Here is a 16,997-nt window from a genome sequence, read left to right on the forward strand (position 1 = left end):
AGTTTTGGTTATAATTATAATAAAATTAAAGTGGTGACTATAATTCTATATGAAATCCAAAATTTAGTTATTTTTTCAAACTTCCTTTTTTTTTTACGGGTTAGTTGAAACACTTTTATGGAAAAAAAAAGTCGAACTCTTTGTTATAAATTTGAGGATCTACTGTAGGGTATATTGAGTCACTGAGATTGATAACTTCATTTCGGCCAAACAATAGGAAAATGATCCATTGAAACTAGCTGAAGTGATAAGGTTTGATCAATGCTCATCACATAAAATTATAAGGGCTTTTAGCAGTAATAATTCCTTTTTGGACAATGGTTGCACTTTTAATCCCGCTTTTAAACAATTGTTCTGTTGATCAAATTTTCGTGTTAAAAGTCCATATTGCCCTTTATTCATCGTTTTGTTGGTCAACATGTCCTTCATTAATAAAAAAACTACCAAAAAAGCAGCAACACTCTAACGACACCCAACGTCACTCTCAAATCAATTTTTAGATCCATTCTTATATCCATTCCCTTGGTTGCTCCGCCTTGACTAATCAAATTTGGAGAGGTAAATAAAAACATCTGAGACATCGTGGAAGTAGCTAGTAAGGCCATCTCCAACCGAATGAGGGTCAGAGGGCTCGTTTTAGCCCTATAGCCCTCCAAGAATTTAATATTTTAATGAATAGTTCTAGACCATATTTCTTACCATCTCCAATCGAGGGGCCAAAGAGCCATAGGCCAAAATAGCCCTGTGACAAAAAACCATCTCCAACCAAGGGGGCCAAAGGGCCAAGGGGCCATAGGCTAAATATAATTTATTATTTTAATTGAATTAATATGGTTACTTAAATTAAACTACCTCAATAATTTTTCGGATAGGATTTCGAGTGACACGTGTCGATAAGTGAGTAACTTTGCAGATTTCTTGTCGATATGGAATCTCAATAATTTTACGTCTGAGATTTCGAGTGACACGTGTTGATAAGTGAGTAACTTAGCAGATTTTTGGTCAATAAGGAAGGTTACTATTGCACTCTGAATGCTAGCCTATGCCTCCTCAGCTGATGCGATGGATGATACATATGGTATGTCTAAGTCTACATGCCTTGATACTCTTGTTGAATTCTATGACACAATTGTTCACCTTTACAAAGAGGAGTACCTCTGTGAACCAAATCAAGAAGATTTGGATCGGCTCATTTGCAAAGCTAAAGACCGTGGCTTTTCGAGCATGATAGGGTCATTAGATTGCATGCATTGGCAGTGGAAGAACTGTCCCACCGGATGGCAATGAGGCTTTAGCAGAAGGTCGAGAAAGTCAACTATTGTATTAAAGGCAGTTGCCTCATTTGACACATGGATCTGACATGCTTTATATGGAGTCCCTGGATATCAAAATGTTGGGCGTTCACCCCTCTTCAATAACCTAATGGAGAGTAAATCACCTCAACTTGACTATTATATCAACGGCCGTCAATACAATATGGGGTATTACTTGGTAGATGGCATCTACCCAAAGTGGGCGACACTTGTCCAAGCAATTCCAAACCCTATGGATGACACCCAAGGATGGTTTACCTTACACCAAGAGGCATAATGGAAAGATGTTAAGAGAGCTTTTGATATCCTACAAACACGGTGGAAGATCATCAAGGAACCGGCAAGAGGGTGAAGTCGAAGTAAATTGAACTCCATCATGATATCGTGCATCATATTACACAACATGATTGTGGAGGATGAGCGCGATGGCTATATTAATGGAGAATCTGATGATGACCAAGATGATCCAAATAGGTCAAGGAGGGCTCGTACAAAAATATATGACGGGCCTAATTTACCTTTCGATCCAAGAACTGGTAATATCTCATTAAACGAGTACATAAGGCACAATAGGATGATACGTTCGCGTGCCACAAACAAGTACCTATAACAAGATCTTGTTACACATTTTTGGCCCAAAAGAAGCATGGAGTAGGCATTTAAGTTTTATGTTGTTAAATGTTTTTTTAATGTTGTTTAATATTGTTAATGTTACTTAATGTTATTTAATGTTGTTTAATGGCTTAGATAGTTATAGGAAAAAATTAAAATTTTTAATTTTTTTTTAATTTTGTAAGAAAAAAAAAATTCAACGACTAGTTGACATCAGCATGACGTTAGCTAGTAGCCGTTAGGCTTCAAATTTCTGGACCGTCCCGGGCTGGCTGGCTAGCTGGTTTGGGCCAACCGGTTAGCTCGATGCATCCATTTGGCCTAGCCTTCGGTTAGAGACGGTTTTCGTGTCATTTCGGGCTATTTTCGGCCTCCCGCCCGGATTGGTTGGAGATGGCCTAAGCTTCTAATTGCTCCACCCCTCAGGTCCCTTCTTCTTCTTCTCTCTCTCTCTCTCTCTCTCTCTCTCTCTCTCTCTCTCTCTCTCTCTCTCTCTCTCTCATCTTGCTTTAGCTTAATTATTCAACTTTTCCAATTTGAAAGTTGGTTGTGGTGTTGTGGAATGGAGAAGGGTTCGAATGAATTATTGTGGTTATGGTGGTTTGAAATCTAAAAATGGGTGTGTATCGTTGAAGTATTGTTGGGGCGTCATCAAATTCTTATTGTGGTTGTGCTGGTTTAAAATCCTAAAAAGGGGGCATTGTTGGAGTGTCGTTGAGGCATCATCGGATTATTGTTATGTTTGTGTTGGTTCAAAATCATAAAAGGGAAGTATAGTTCAAGTGTCGTTGTGGCGTCATCAGATTGTTGTTGTTGTTGTGGTGGTTCAAAACCGTAATAATTTTGGTTGAAATGTAAGTCATTTTTCGTTAAATGGGGTTCTTTGAAATGAGTTTTTGGTTGTTTATAAAATCATTGGATTGTAGTTGTGGAGTTGTGGTGCTGTTATCTAAGTGGTGGTTTAACATTGAAAAGGGGAGTGTCGTTGGGTTTCATTAGGGCGTTACTGCGTTTTTGCCCCCTTTCTGATTAATGAAGGGCAATATGAATTTTTCACAAACAAATTTGATCAAAAGAGCAACTTTTTACAAAAATAATTATTGCTGCTAAAGGCCAAACTATTAATATATAAATTTTGAGCTTCCAAAGTCTATCACATGCAATTGCACCACAAGTTGGTGGTGCATGCCTTGGTGGAACACCTATCTTGATCTATGAGGAGGTACAATATATAGAGTAGGGGTATAATGATAAGGTTTGAGATTCCGTTCATGTCACGGCCGGCGTAAGGGGATTGCTACGTGAGAAATATGATAGTAGATGAAGATTCCATTCAGGTCATGGAATGGCCCAGTTTGGTGACCCAAAACCAGTTCAATGTTACATTGGCATGCCCTAATCTGGAAAAAAGTTATCTCTGTACCGCAATAATATTTCCACCACCATCATTATGTACGTATTGAAACCATACTCTTGGACTTGGTGGATGTAGACTTCAGTTTCCACCACCGTCCACTCCAATTGAATCGATCACTTAAGACACATCACATCTCATGGCATGCATGTATCTCATTAAATAATTAGTTATTAATCAAAATAACTCATGTTCTTAATCGTAACGCCATAGTTTTTAACTCTAAGAGTAAAATATTCATCCTTATATACAGAGTAAAATTTCATTCTTATGATTTTTGAATTGAATAAAAAAGATTAAGGTTGAAGTGTTTGATCAAAATTATCACAACGTGAGAGCTTCTAAGTCTTCACATCCACTGCGCGATTCGATTATTACCCTAAATGAAGAAAAAAGATATAGATACTATAAAATCAGAAAACTTCACTTAATCAATGTTGTTTAACCATTAGAGGAAATAATCAAATGATTCTGTTGATACATTCGACTAATTAATTGCAGGATGTATTGAACTCATAATTCATTAGATACTTTTTCTGAATGTCAACTAATTAAGTTATGAAATTGTAGGTACCAGTTAGCATATATTTTCATCCCTAAATAATACAAGTGGAAACTAACAACCTAGTTAATTTTTCAGATTTGGGAAGCAAAAGATCAATTTGTTTTGTAGCACATAAGTGAAATTAATAACAACAACGAACTTTAGAGTAGATATATATGTGATGATTTAAAGATTTCTGCTTGTCTTCTGTTTGATATATACCACTTTAATTAATTTTGTCCTACAAACTTGCATACAAGCATAAAACTATATATTGGAATTATACTCATCGATAAGGAACATTGCGCACTTAAATTATGAGCATATATTCCTTGATTTGATATTTTGACATCTTGATTTACATGCATATGCAACTGGTGTAACCCAAGTGGTGTCTTAGTGGATCCACAATAGACTAGACAATCGACCAAATTAGACTTTTCCTTGTTTTCTTTTTCCCTTTTTATTTACCGCTAATCATGGTAATTTGAAGAAAAAAATGATGTTAACACCTCGATGCTACACCACCATCCATCCTGCGTGCTTGGAAAGGATGGAGAGGATCCTCTCCGGATCCTCTAGATCCTCCTTCTTCTTCTTTCTTTTCTGCAGTTTTGCTTCTGCTGCTGCTGCTTCTTCAATTCTTATCCTTCAATAATCCTTCTCCTATACTCCCGAGTCTTTTTCTTCACTTTCGTTTTTTTATTATGTTTATAGGAAACTTCTACATGGTCAGTTTTATATAGAATCGCGATCGTCGACGATTATTACGATGTTGTCGGAAACTAACTCCGGAGAAGTCACGACGCTGACTTCAAAAAGCACGACGCAGATTCCGGGGAAGCCACGATGCCAACGCGGCCTTTAAAGAAGAAGGATCCGGAGAGTTTGGGTCCGGAGAGGATCCTCTCCCGGAAGGGATGGTTGGAAATTTTTATTAATTTGTCCATGCTTCCATCATTCCTCTCAATCTTGTTTTCAACCTTGCATGAGAAAATTTTTAATGTGACTGGAACACGAAACTAAATATTACATGTCATTATACAATAAGAAAGTTTTGTTTTTCAAGTGTCCCTCCAATTATATAATGACATGCGATATTCCGTTCTGTATTCCGGGCACACTGAAAAATTTCTCACCTTGCATGGGTCACCCAAACCCTAATTATATAGCACCTATTAAAACCTTAGATTACTTAGCCCCCTTCTCGATCATGGCATTGCATAATAACATGTGATGTTCCGTTCTGTATTCCAGGCATATTGAAAAGTCTCTCACCTTGCATAGATCACCCAAACCCTAATTATATAGCTCCTATTAAAACCTTAGATTGCTTGGCCCCCCTTCTGGATCATGGCATTGTAAAGCCAAGTAATACAACTCACAACTGCAAAAACAAACGCACAACTTTACATATAAAATTCCTCGCCTGCACTATTGCTCATGATTCAAATCCTTATAACAGTGCATAAATCTTTCTTAAAATAGAGTTTTAACAAAACACTCCATGTACAGTTCACTTTTAACGAAAAATCACATTTTTACCTTTCCTTTGCACTATTCACTACACCTTTATTTGTACTTTTTTATAAAAAAAAAGTTTTAACAAAACACTACCTGTACTGTTCACTTTTAACGAAAAACCACATTTTTACCTATCCTTTGCACTATTCACTACACCTTTATTTGTACTTTTTTATAAAAAAGAGTTTTAACAAAACACTACCTGTACTGTTCACTTTTAACGAAAAACCACATTTTTACCTATCCTTAATACTATTCACTACACCTTTATTTGTCATTTTTCTTTAAAAAACTATAGTTTTTTTTTGACGTTTCGTTAGTTTTCCTTTCTTAAAAAGATTTGGGTCCTAGTTAATTATGTTTATGTACTGGTATTATCATGATTAAAATTGTCATCACAAAAAACCTCCATTTAATTTTCTCTTATACAAATTGCTAAGTAATCTTTAATCAGAGAATGACATCATTTCCGTACATCAAAGACGTATAAGTCTTCACAGTAATTGTCTTTGTGCAAGTTCATCCGTTTGAAAGGAGGAAGGGCAAGGGCAAAGGTAAAAGCGATTACTGGTCACAAATATATTTTTTATTTTTTCTAATTATGTTTCTTGGCTTTATTTTCCACATATCATTATTGCTCAAATAAAGTTTAATTCCCATAAATATTTGGGACGTAAAGAACAAATATAGGAGATTGTAGTAAAAATAAATATTGAGTTGTGGTGTGAAGAATGAAGACTATGGTTGGATATTTTTTGGTATTTTTTGGAATTTTTTAATTTTTTGATTTTTTTACCATTGGAATACTCTTGGCCGTTGATTTTCAAAATTCTAACTATTCGAAAGTTAGGATTGTGCCACGTGGCAGCTGATCAGAAAGGGCAAATTTTTTTTCCTTCAAAAACCAACAGTCCAGATGAAAGGATCGTTAGAAATCCAACGGATCCAAATGATCAGGAATGAGCTATGTGGCTCTTTTGTGCACCACGTGGGCGGCCCACGTTTGTCTGCTGCCTTTCTCCCAATTGCCCTCTCGTTTTTTCACCGGTGGAGCAAGTTTTTATGGGCAAGAGGGCAGTTTCACCCAATTGTAAGGGCAATTGGAAATTGTTGGAGATGCTCTTTAAGTTTGGACCGAATCCTTTTCTTGGGAATCCTAGAGATCCTGTAATAGTAATTATTCATCGTATATCATGTGATCAATTTTAATTAGATATTATTTATATTTAATTTTAAATTTTGAATTGATTTCTGATCGCACGATGAACGATCACGAAATCTCTAAAATCCCAAAAAAAAAATCCGACGAGGAACCTTTCAGTTTGGACCACCAGCGATTGCAAATAATCTGTCAGGGGCCTACACGCACATTATTTCTTAAGTACAATTTTGAAGTGGATGGAATATTACCTAAAAAGGCTATAAACATTATACAGAATAGAAGAGAACCTAACCTACAAATCTAAAACAATTTAACTATAATTAACTACTAACTAAAGAATTTGAGCTTTGGATTCACGCCCTCTACTTTAGTTATGAGATTATTATTGTAGGAGTGGAGATTTGAACTTGAACATCTCTTCCCCTCTACAATAGTTATGAGATTACTATTGCAGGAGTGAAGATTCGAACTTGAACGTTTCTCGATATTAAAAAGACAAGTATCATTACTTGCTAGAATTCAAAGGTCGTGAGTATGGTAATATCATAAGATTATAAACAAGTTGAGTCATAATGATGAGTGGAGAATAATTTGATATCGAACTTGTCATCCACGTGATTCGAACTTAAAATCTTTTTACTTGTAAATATAAAGAAGTAGTTAGACCATAATATTAAGTGATAGCGAGTTAAAAAGCTTAACATAGACAAGACAACTGAATTTCCAAATGTTAGGTAAAGTAACAATCACAGGCCATAGCCAATGGATGCATCATGGGAAACTCAAAGCTCTTCTGAAAATTTGGAAGGTGGGGTTCTAGTTGGTGTGTTTCATGTGCAACAGAAGGAATGGATATATAAACAAAAAGGAAAAGGAAGAGGAAGGGCAGTGTTCGGCAATCCCGAGGGAATGAGAACATTTAGTTTGTTATTACATCTTTAACGTAAAGAATGACACAAAGCATAAATAAAGCCACGCTCCTTCCTCTTCTTTCTTTTCATAAAACCCCACACATCATCTCTCCCTCTTCTATCTCTCGTTAAGAAAATATATATATATTAATTAATACAAACGATATTTTATACTAATTTTTACTAAAGAGGCAGAAGGAGGATTTGAAATCAGAACGTACCAGTTTAAAGATAACGCTACCAACAGAGAGACGGCGATCCACCACCTGCATTAATTTTTTCTTCTTGTAAAGAAAAATAGAAAATAAAAGGGTTTGTGCACAATAATTCCCACATTTTGCACCTCTTAATTTTGAGCATTGATTGATTATTTCTCCGATTTGTTCAATTCAATTGTTAACTAGTAGTTTTTTTTTTTGGAAAACTTCATTTATTCTGGTTTGTACGAGTGTAGAAATCATTTTTCAGAAAAAGAAAAGGCACCATTCTCCTTTTTCCGTTTTGTTTTATTTTACCGTTTAAAGAAAGTTACAACGGGTGGTTTACTTTGGCTTGTACTTCTGGAATCGGTTTTTCAAACTCAAATCTAGAAAACTCGCCACATTGTAAGTTACTTTTAAGAATAGGAAGCACCTTCCAGTTAGAGAAGATCTTGTGCAACTGAGACACAAAGGTGACGGCATATCATACCAAAAGACATGGATGGTGGCACGAGATAGACTTAAGATACTGCCACATTAACGTAATTGTTGCGTGCTCTTCGGGTTGGCACATGAAAAATTGAAAACGGAACACCACATGAAGCTTTTGATTAATTAAATAAGAAAGGATTATGGGTTATATTTCATTTGACAGAAAGAAAAACCCTTCTCTATACCCTCTACTTCTTCACCCCTTACAACCGCGGAGTTAGATTCACATTTTTCTTTTTCCCTTTTCTTTTATTCAGAAGTTCGATTGCCAATTCATATGGTTCAGTTGGGGTTGCTGATACGCACCAACTTGTGCCCCAGGAGACGCTGCAGCCACCCCAACACCGACATTAGCGCCCATAGCAGGACCCATATGGTGCGCGTTGGGAATTGCAGCAGGCTGAGGAGGATGGTACAAACCTGGGAACTGCATGTGAGAAGATTGGGCCGCAGCTGCATTGAAGGAGGCATGAGCAGCGTGAGATGGCATGTAAGCACCGTGAGGCGATTGTGCAGGCATGTTGTAGTACGGAGTGGATTGCATGCCCGGGTGCTCCCTTGCGTTCTGAATCCAAATCTCTGATGTCTCGGCCTGCCATGTCAAACGTTAAAACATTATCAACACCACGTGTTATTGTAATTAACAGTGGACAGTAAAAACGAGATATCATCAAAGCCTGTCCGGCTCTCCCATATAGACTTCATGGAAGGCGATTCGTTTTCAACAATTAAAATCATTTTCTTTATCAAAAAATAGCCCACCGGACAGCATTCTAATTTTAGCATTCATTGCAAGAACCTACATAAAATGGTAAACTTTACCTGAGGATTTGGGATGTATAGATTGCCATCTTTGTACTTGATTCGAGATGAATCTTCTAGCCCAGTGGCCCCTCCAACAACACCAGGGGCATTCATTGCATACCCGTTAGGATTTGTAAAATTCCCAAACCCTGTGGGACTTCCAGCAGGGGCAGGCTTAAACTGCTGCACTCCGTACTTGAGGCTGTTTGCATTTAGGTGTGAACCGCCTCCAGGCATCAGCAAGTAGCTACTGCCATTAGACAGGTGAGGATACGCAGGGTTGTTGGAATAGCCAGGCACAGCCATTGGTGGAACATAAACTGGTGAGAGAAATTGGCGATATGGCATAAGATTAGCATAATGTGAAACATGAACTTGTGGGTACATCTGCGCCACTGGTGGTGGTTGCTGTTGTACCATGGCAACTGTTGATGCAGCCATGCTGTTGATAGTATGTGAGCTCAAGGCCTGTAACCAGAGGAAATAGCATCTGTTTAAATCCAATTCACTATGGTTTGGTTAAGGTAGAACATAATGTAAAATTAAGAGAGAGAGAGAGAGAGAGAGAGAGAGAGAGAGAGGGAGGGAGAGAGATGGTGTCTGTCCATCATCAAAACGCTCATTACACCCACAATGTCTAACGCGGAATATTTTTAAAGCAGTTTATGAAAGCAAAAACTGATGACCTGATTGATGTATAAAAGTTCTAAAGATGCCGGTTATGGAGAAGAAAAAGTATTTTTCCCTGCAGTATTGGCTTAAAAATGCCAGGAACATCATTTTTAAATTGTGGAGTTCTTACAAAACGTAGATAGATTGTGCACACAAAACGCTCACAGAGGTATCAAGAAGCAGGTTTAGTTCTTCCAAAGGGACACAAGCATAACACAACATTACCAAGCAGCAGTTCTATGCATCCTATGGCATGCCTAAATATGGATACAGTAACTGGAGCACATCATCATACTGCAAGCACTTAAACTTTACCTCTTGAGGAGGAGGTAGACCCTGTCCATGATTTTCCTCCATATTTGGTCTGAAATAAGGCATGTCATAACCAGTCTGAGGATCAAATGCCTGCTTCCAAACAGAAAATGTCAGAATGAATAAACACGAATAATATGTCACAATATGCAAATACTTCTTCCAAATGAAGGCCTTTTACTAGTAGATCAAAAACTAAAGGTCCAGAAAACACCATTAATCACATCCAACAACTATCAGAAACAATGGTTGGACAATGAAATTGCAAAGCTGACCCTAATCTTATACCTATACAAACAACAAAGGAGACACTAGTCTGACCAGTGTACTCACCGAAAAACCTTGTAACTCTGGTGGATCTTGCTGCTGTGAGTCAGAAGGTGCATAGGATGAACAGTTGTCTTGAACCAAACCAATATCTGCATAATTGCCCAAATTCTGAGGACTCGAAGTCTCTTTATTCTCAGGCAACTGATGTTCAGCAACTGCACCTGATGCAGGGGAATCAGATCTAGAACTTCTAACTTGGTGATCTAATAAATCCACCGGATTGATGCCAGAAGCCTCATCACTGCAAGACTCTGCAGCTGATACTGACAAACTGTGCAATAGAATCATTTATAAGTCAAACGTGCATAGGATGCCAACAGATGTTAACTGCAAACAAATTTCTCAAAAACTACATGGACAGGTCACAGCAAAGTTAACTCATCATTTGCTATAATTAGATAACACCTACCTTGCTGTAGCTTCCCTGTTTGACTCCTCTGAAGCTCCCACTTGATATCCATTAACTATGTTCCCTGTTGAATCAGGCTCTGTCCCCAAGCTTCCAAACGTTAACTGAAAACGATCACTGTCTGGGACCCTAATACTATGTGCTATGACAACGTTACAGTTATCATATATATTTACTAGTGCGAGCTTATCTTGCAATTTAGCCGCTTCTGACTCTGAAACCTGAGGATCACCAGAAGCAGGTGAAACAGATTTTGTTGGCGTTCCAATGACTCCAAGACTATTAGAACTTGCCTTTTGGCTTGACTTAGGTTTCCACTCCTTATTAGGCTGGGAAGCTGCACCCGGAAACATGATTAATACTCTTGCAACACGTCCATTAAGACATGACTCAAAGGCTTCAAAAGTGAAGACAAACCTTTCAAACAAAAGCTTTTTTTTTTTTTTTTTTTTTTTAAGAAATTTTATTGCACAGAACAATAAAAATACAAGGGTGGACAAGAAGTCCAACAACAACAAAACTCCACAAAACCAACTAACAGCAGCATTCCAATTCCGTCTAATTTCTGATAAAGAAAAATATCTAAATGTTAAACCAAAAAAATTAAATAGATCTTGTTTAATTTATTCAATGCTGACAATAGCTACTGTTGATATTTTATGACATCTTACAGATGTTTTCCGCTTTGGCAAAGGAAAAAGTTAATATTCACACCACCAAATAAAATTTAAACCAAATATAGGTTAATGGTGAGGTTTTCTGACACGAACAAACATTTTATGCTTTAATTCTGTTATTATAGTTTTCGTATGTAGACGAATTCATGTCAAGAGGAATGAATTTAAAGTCCATAATTAAAGCAAGTATTACCTTTCTGATGTCCCACAGGTGGTTGGTGTGGCCTGACATTGTGCTGATTACTTAACAACGGTCTGCTGCCCGACATGCTAGGTATCACAGATTCAGAAGTTTGGCTCACTTGATCAGTTTTAGAGATTCCAGTAAAAGGTCGAAATGACTCGGTAGAATCCTCTTTTCCCAAAAGTGAATTTGAGACAGAAGTCACAGATCTACTTGGAGCAGATGACTTGGAGTTGTCAGAAGCTTGTCTCCTAACACCAACTTCCCGTTTAATAGCACCAACAGAAGCAGCTGATCTGGAATCAGGAGATGGCACATGAACAGGATCTGTGGAAGATGAATACACCCCAACAACAGAGTTGCTCGATATCACCATTGGAGAGTGCGGTTGGGAATTGTTTGGCTTCCCTCCTTGCCCCCGTGAAGCTACATTTGGAAGAGTAACTCGCTTCTCCACTGATGTCTCTTTTCTAACAGTACCAGTTGAATTAGCACCACTGCTTCTAATTTGAGTTTGCCCATTCAATCCATGAGACGAATTTTGTCTGCTAGATGGCTTTTGACTATTTGAACTTCCTGTTGGGCTGAAAGCCCATTAAAACAATCATCATAAGTTAATGCAGTAATAACACAGAAAATACAAATACATATTTTTTAACACTATGGACAAATAAAAGCAGGAAAATTTGTATAAATACCAAAAGTCCTAAATACAAATAACCCCTGAAACTAAGGGTCTTCAGAAACAGCAACTCAAATGTTACAAACAAAACTCAGTCTCCTCTAGGTTTATACAACAACTAGCCTCTTGCCACACGCATACGTGTGTGGCAATTGGCCTTTTTATATTAGATTATGTCTTTTAATTTTTTTTTTAAATAACTATTTTATATTTTTATTAAAAAATTATTCATAAAAAAAAATGAAGCAAAACCATGAAACCGCCCACTAACATGGGAGTTTTTTTTTTTAATTAAAGTTTTAAATTTAAAATTCATTCAAAATTAAAATGTGGTGAATTACTTTAAATTCTTATGGTTCAATTGTAATTTTAAGAATTCTTGAAGGACAATTTTTGGTATTTTGAATGTTTCACCTTTTAATCCTTCTCACTTTATATATATAGAAGATAAATTGTGATATTCTATGGCAACGCATTGACATATAGCCAAGAATAATATGTAGCTACGCTACACACATAAAGACACACGCGATAATAAGGATAGAGAACATACCCCTTTCCAGAATTATTTGACGCTTGCTCATCGGTGGAAGTTGTACATTTTGGTGAAGCAGGCTTCATTTCTTTATTGACATTACCGTTAATTCGGTTGTCTCTCACAACACGGAATTCCCTGCTGATTTTTGTACCTAGGAAGAGTCTATCATTAGCTAGTAATTCAAAGGAATATTACAGAGGGTAAAGTATCCAGAAACACGGAAACACTGCGGCAAAACTTCTTTGGAAACAAAAGTTGCAAAAGGTTATTTAAATGAAAATGACAGTACAACATGGCCATACAAAGCCACGATCAGTAGATTTAGGCCTGGGAGACTGATGGTTTTGGTCTTTTATTGGACATTTACCCACAACATTGTTACCATGTACCAAAATAATCATCTTCCATTTCTAAATTACCTTTGTTAATTTGGCAACACTTCTATCATAAAAACCACAAAACTATATAATTTACCTAACTCTCAACCACTGCTTTATTTTCAGTAGCTTTTATATTATATTACCAAAACGCTAGTTCAATGGGTTCTATTAGAAGCTATTTTCAGAATCTTTTTTATATGATAGTATATTAACAAAACAGCGGCCAGGTTGACAAAAGACATAGTCTTGCCCTTGTCATTGACTTGAAACCAAAATCAGTTTCAGATTGGCCCTCTAATTGCCTTTCAACCTCTAGGCCTAAATATCCAATTTGCACCATCATGCAAGTGCCTAAAGTAGCATTTCAAATGCTTTTCCCTGAAAGACAAAGCGCTTTTTCTTGCAACAACTCCTTGAGGTGCAGCAAGGATTACAAAGTTGGACTTTATAGCAATCGTTATAGCAGGTTCCTCATTATAGCAATCGTTGAATAGGAGAAAGCACAATAGTTCTCCACATTTTGTTAGTTTACCTTCTTTTCCTGGTGATATCTTTGAATATGTTAGCCTGAGATTGTCATAATGTATTACATTCACTGGCTGAGGATATCATTCATTAGTTTCGAAGCTACTAAGTTTTCTGACCACTCACCACTGCTCCCAGGAAGGAACAGTACCTCTTTTACTAGTCTATTTTCAATCGTATTGTCAAATTATGACTTGAAGCTATCAAAAGGCACATGAAACTTATTTCCCTTCAATGTTATGAGATGGGTTGTTTCGAGGGAGGGATGGAAGATTTCTCACGTAGGTGGGTTGGTTGGAGGAGAGAGGTAGAAGCAGTGGGAGAAGTTTTCAGGATTAGTGTTATTTTTGGTACTTTTAATCGTATAAATTGATTACAAATTTAAAACATTTTAATTGATGTGGATGACCACCTCAACTGCCACATAAGGTGGTAATAGTATTGTGGTACAAGTAGGTGGTAAGAAGTAGCATTTCCCCCATCCCTTAACTTTGGTAACAAAGAAGCATAAACCCAAGCGAAATATTCCCCGAGGTTCCTAAATCTAGATACTGATTTCCATGTAAAGAGCCTTTTATGTCACATTGGTTAAATCACACTGTTTCAAAGCATATACCACTCGTCTATAACGCATCCATTTTCAAAAATACTTAAATATACAATAAAAGTGATGCAGTGGTTAACAAGACAAATATCCAAATAGAGCATATTAGCAAATCAAGTAACCAATACAACAAACTCCCACTACCCTCAACGACAACTTTTCTCAATCAACAATGAAGCATAAGCCTACATATATCTTTTTCAATGCAATCAGAGCAGTTAACACTAAGAAGGAATAATGTATTGATCAGAGCCAATTCAAAAACCTCTATTTCTTTTATGATTTCAACTAGGCATGTGAATAAAAAGAGCTAGTTGAAAAAAGACACTAACTAATAACCATGAGGTTTTGTTTACAGTAAATAACCAAAAATAAAATAAAATATGCCGGAAGAAGAATTAAAAAGCTTGTAATAAATCACGACATAAATGAATTACCAGTTGAACCGCCACGAGCATAACCTCCTCTTCTAACATTACGATCAGAAAATGTATTGCGAGATGAGGGACGATCAGAAAATGTATTGTGAGATGAAGGGCGATCAGAAAATGTATTGTGAGATGAAGGACGATCAGAAGTTGTATTCTGAGAAAAGGGATGATCAGAAGTTGTATTCTGAGAAGAGGGATGATCAGAGGATGTATTTGGTTTGGGTCCTTGGCCTGCACTCTCAAAATGTCTCCTTGCATCCGCAGGAACCTTGTGCCCATTACTCTAAAGCCACAAGTACAGTAAACCAGTAAAACTTTTGCTTTGCAATAGGTTCCCTTTAGGACTATTTGAATCAACATAAAAAAATAATACGATTATGGTAATTAAAAATAAAAACTTAGTGAGTCCCGCAAAACCACGACTATCTCCCAAACAACTAACCAGTAAAAAATAATAATAACAGTTTCACAATGTGGTCATTTGAAAGTGGTTATAATGCCTTCAAGTTTGACATAAGTCAACTAATAAGCTTAATTAGGAGAACCACCAATTCTTGATGAAATGAAACACATGACATAGAATTACTCCGCAGTGCATTAATTGATTGCCAAAGACCTTTTATATCTCACTAGACTAAATGATAGCAGTATTCTTTTTCTTGGGAGGCATTCATTTGGCAAAAACATAAAAACCTTGGTAACAGCATAATGTTAATTACTGCTTTTCCAGGGATCACTTCGCCAAAAAGATCATGAATTTGATTAGTCAAACGAGCCAGTAGATTAGCGGTACACTAACGTATGCCTATCACTATTAAGTATTGACTGATGAATTGTATAGTACAGGAAGCCACAACTCAACAGTATTTAACCATGTATCTTTACACCAGTTCTGAAAAGAGTTAAGATCTTCATGCAGAACGTAAATTCTGCATATCAACTACTGTTCCCGTAGTCTTACGTGTACCATGCTAAAATATATAAAGCTAAAGGTGAGAAAATGAAACCACAAGAAAAATGAACAGTAACTCAAAGCCAACCAAAACTTACATTAGAGGATACCTCCTTCCTTTTGTCTCTTTTTCTCTTCACAACATGAAATGGGTCTGGGTAAAACCAAACGAAAATATTCAAACTAAGACACTGAACCAGTACATGAAAAATGCAAGATAATGGTATTACACAATCAACAATGAGAAATTGTGTTGATGGGTCTCAAGAAAATAAAGCAAATACGATTCCTCTAATACAGCTTCAAAAGTTCAACGGAAGCATGTAATAAGTACATATGTGAAAATATAGCTTAAAAAGAAACTATAACAGAAGGAGATACACAAAAAAGAGGTCACCAAAAATCAAAACTCTCAATCTAGCGACTCCCAAAAGTTTAACTAGTTAGAGGTACTAGTACAACGAGGTAATAATCGCCAAGGCAACCGTAAATACTACTTTAATACAATCGAACTTGGTTTACCACTGACTGTCACTAAACTCACCCGAAAACAAGTTCAATCAATTAGCTCATAAATGAAGTAAAGGCAGAATTTTTACAATGGCAAAACCTCAATAACAAAAGCACAAGTGCCACATTCCACAAAACAACCCTAAAATCAATAATTAGAATAACCAAACCCGATAACAAGTATTACACCGAACAACGGACTCAGTAAGCAGGAAAGTAACCCCAATCGAAAAACAGAATTTCATTACCCAAAACAGAAGAGCAAATAAAAAATCACTACACAGAGCAATAGTACCACAGATCTAGGCAAAACAGAGTCAAAAGCAGAGACCTTGGTTGAGCAATTTCTGGGCAGTTTCATTAGGATCCATGTCGGTTTCTTTGAGAGCCCAATAGATATCAATATCCGAGTAATTACCCACTATTTCTTTGATTGATTGAATCGTTTTTCTCACTCCTGCTGAGATTATCTGAGTCCCACCTTCGATTCGCGACCCGGCGACCATCTCTCACTCTACCTCCGTCCCGAATTCAAAATTTCAAAAAAAAAAAAACAAAGGAAAAACGGAAAACCCAAATACTGTACGACAGATATACGGTCTAGGGCAACATATATGGCGGAAACAAAACCCTAATCCGATGAGAGAAATATGCGAGAGGGTTTTGAAATCGTTTTACTACTCAAAGAGTTGACAGGGGCAAAATCCTGAAATTCTGAGAATTGGGGGAATTATCTGCCCTTGGTGTTTGTGTTATTATGCGGGACTGCCGCTGTACGTAGAGGTGATTTGGGATTTAAACCCTAGTTTTCTTTC

The 16,997-nt window shown here is 36.8% G+C and overlaps 1 protein-coding gene across 1 annotated transcript; it reads right to left on the reverse strand.

Moving 5' to 3' along the window:
- Positions 1-8,260: 8,260 nt before the first annotated feature.
- Positions 8,261-16,968, reverse strand: LOC137739444 (uncharacterized). The gene is made up of 10 exons (XM_068479013.1): positions 16,514-16,968; positions 15,771-15,826; positions 14,727-15,003; positions 12,796-12,931; positions 11,570-12,144; positions 10,700-11,036; positions 10,294-10,561; positions 9,964-10,053; positions 8,995-9,444; positions 8,261-8,764 (listed from the first exon to the last, which is right to left on the reverse strand). The coding sequence occupies exons 1-10, from the start codon at positions 16,686-16,688 to the stop codon at positions 8,426-8,428; spliced, it is 2,703 nt and encodes a 900-aa protein (XP_068335114.1). The 5' UTR covers positions 16,689-16,968; the 3' UTR covers positions 8,261-8,425.
- Between the last annotated feature and the right edge of the window lie 29 nt (positions 16,969-16,997).

The sequence above is a fragment of the Pyrus communis genome, chromosome 7 (assembly GCF_963583255.1).
Source record: "Pyrus communis chromosome 7, drPyrComm1.1, whole genome shotgun sequence".
Taxonomy (NCBI): domain Eukaryota; kingdom Viridiplantae; phylum Streptophyta; class Magnoliopsida; order Rosales; family Rosaceae; genus Pyrus; species Pyrus communis.

What these genes read in the sequence shown, in the direction of transcription:
- LOC137739444 (XM_068479013.1), bottom strand. Translation starts at nt 16,688, where the DNA reads ATGGTCGCCGGGTCGCGAATCGAAGGTGGGACTCAGATAATCTCAGCA. An exon ending in AACAGGGAAGCTACAGCAAG is followed by an intron (nt 10,562 to 10,699) that starts GTAGGTGTTATC and finishes TCTATTGCACAG; the next exon opens with TTTGTCAGTATCAGCTGCAG. An exon ending in TATACATCCCAAATCCTCAG is followed by an intron (nt 8,765 to 8,994) that starts GTAAAGTTTACC and finishes TTGACATGGCAG; the next exon opens with GCCGAGACATCAGAGATTTG.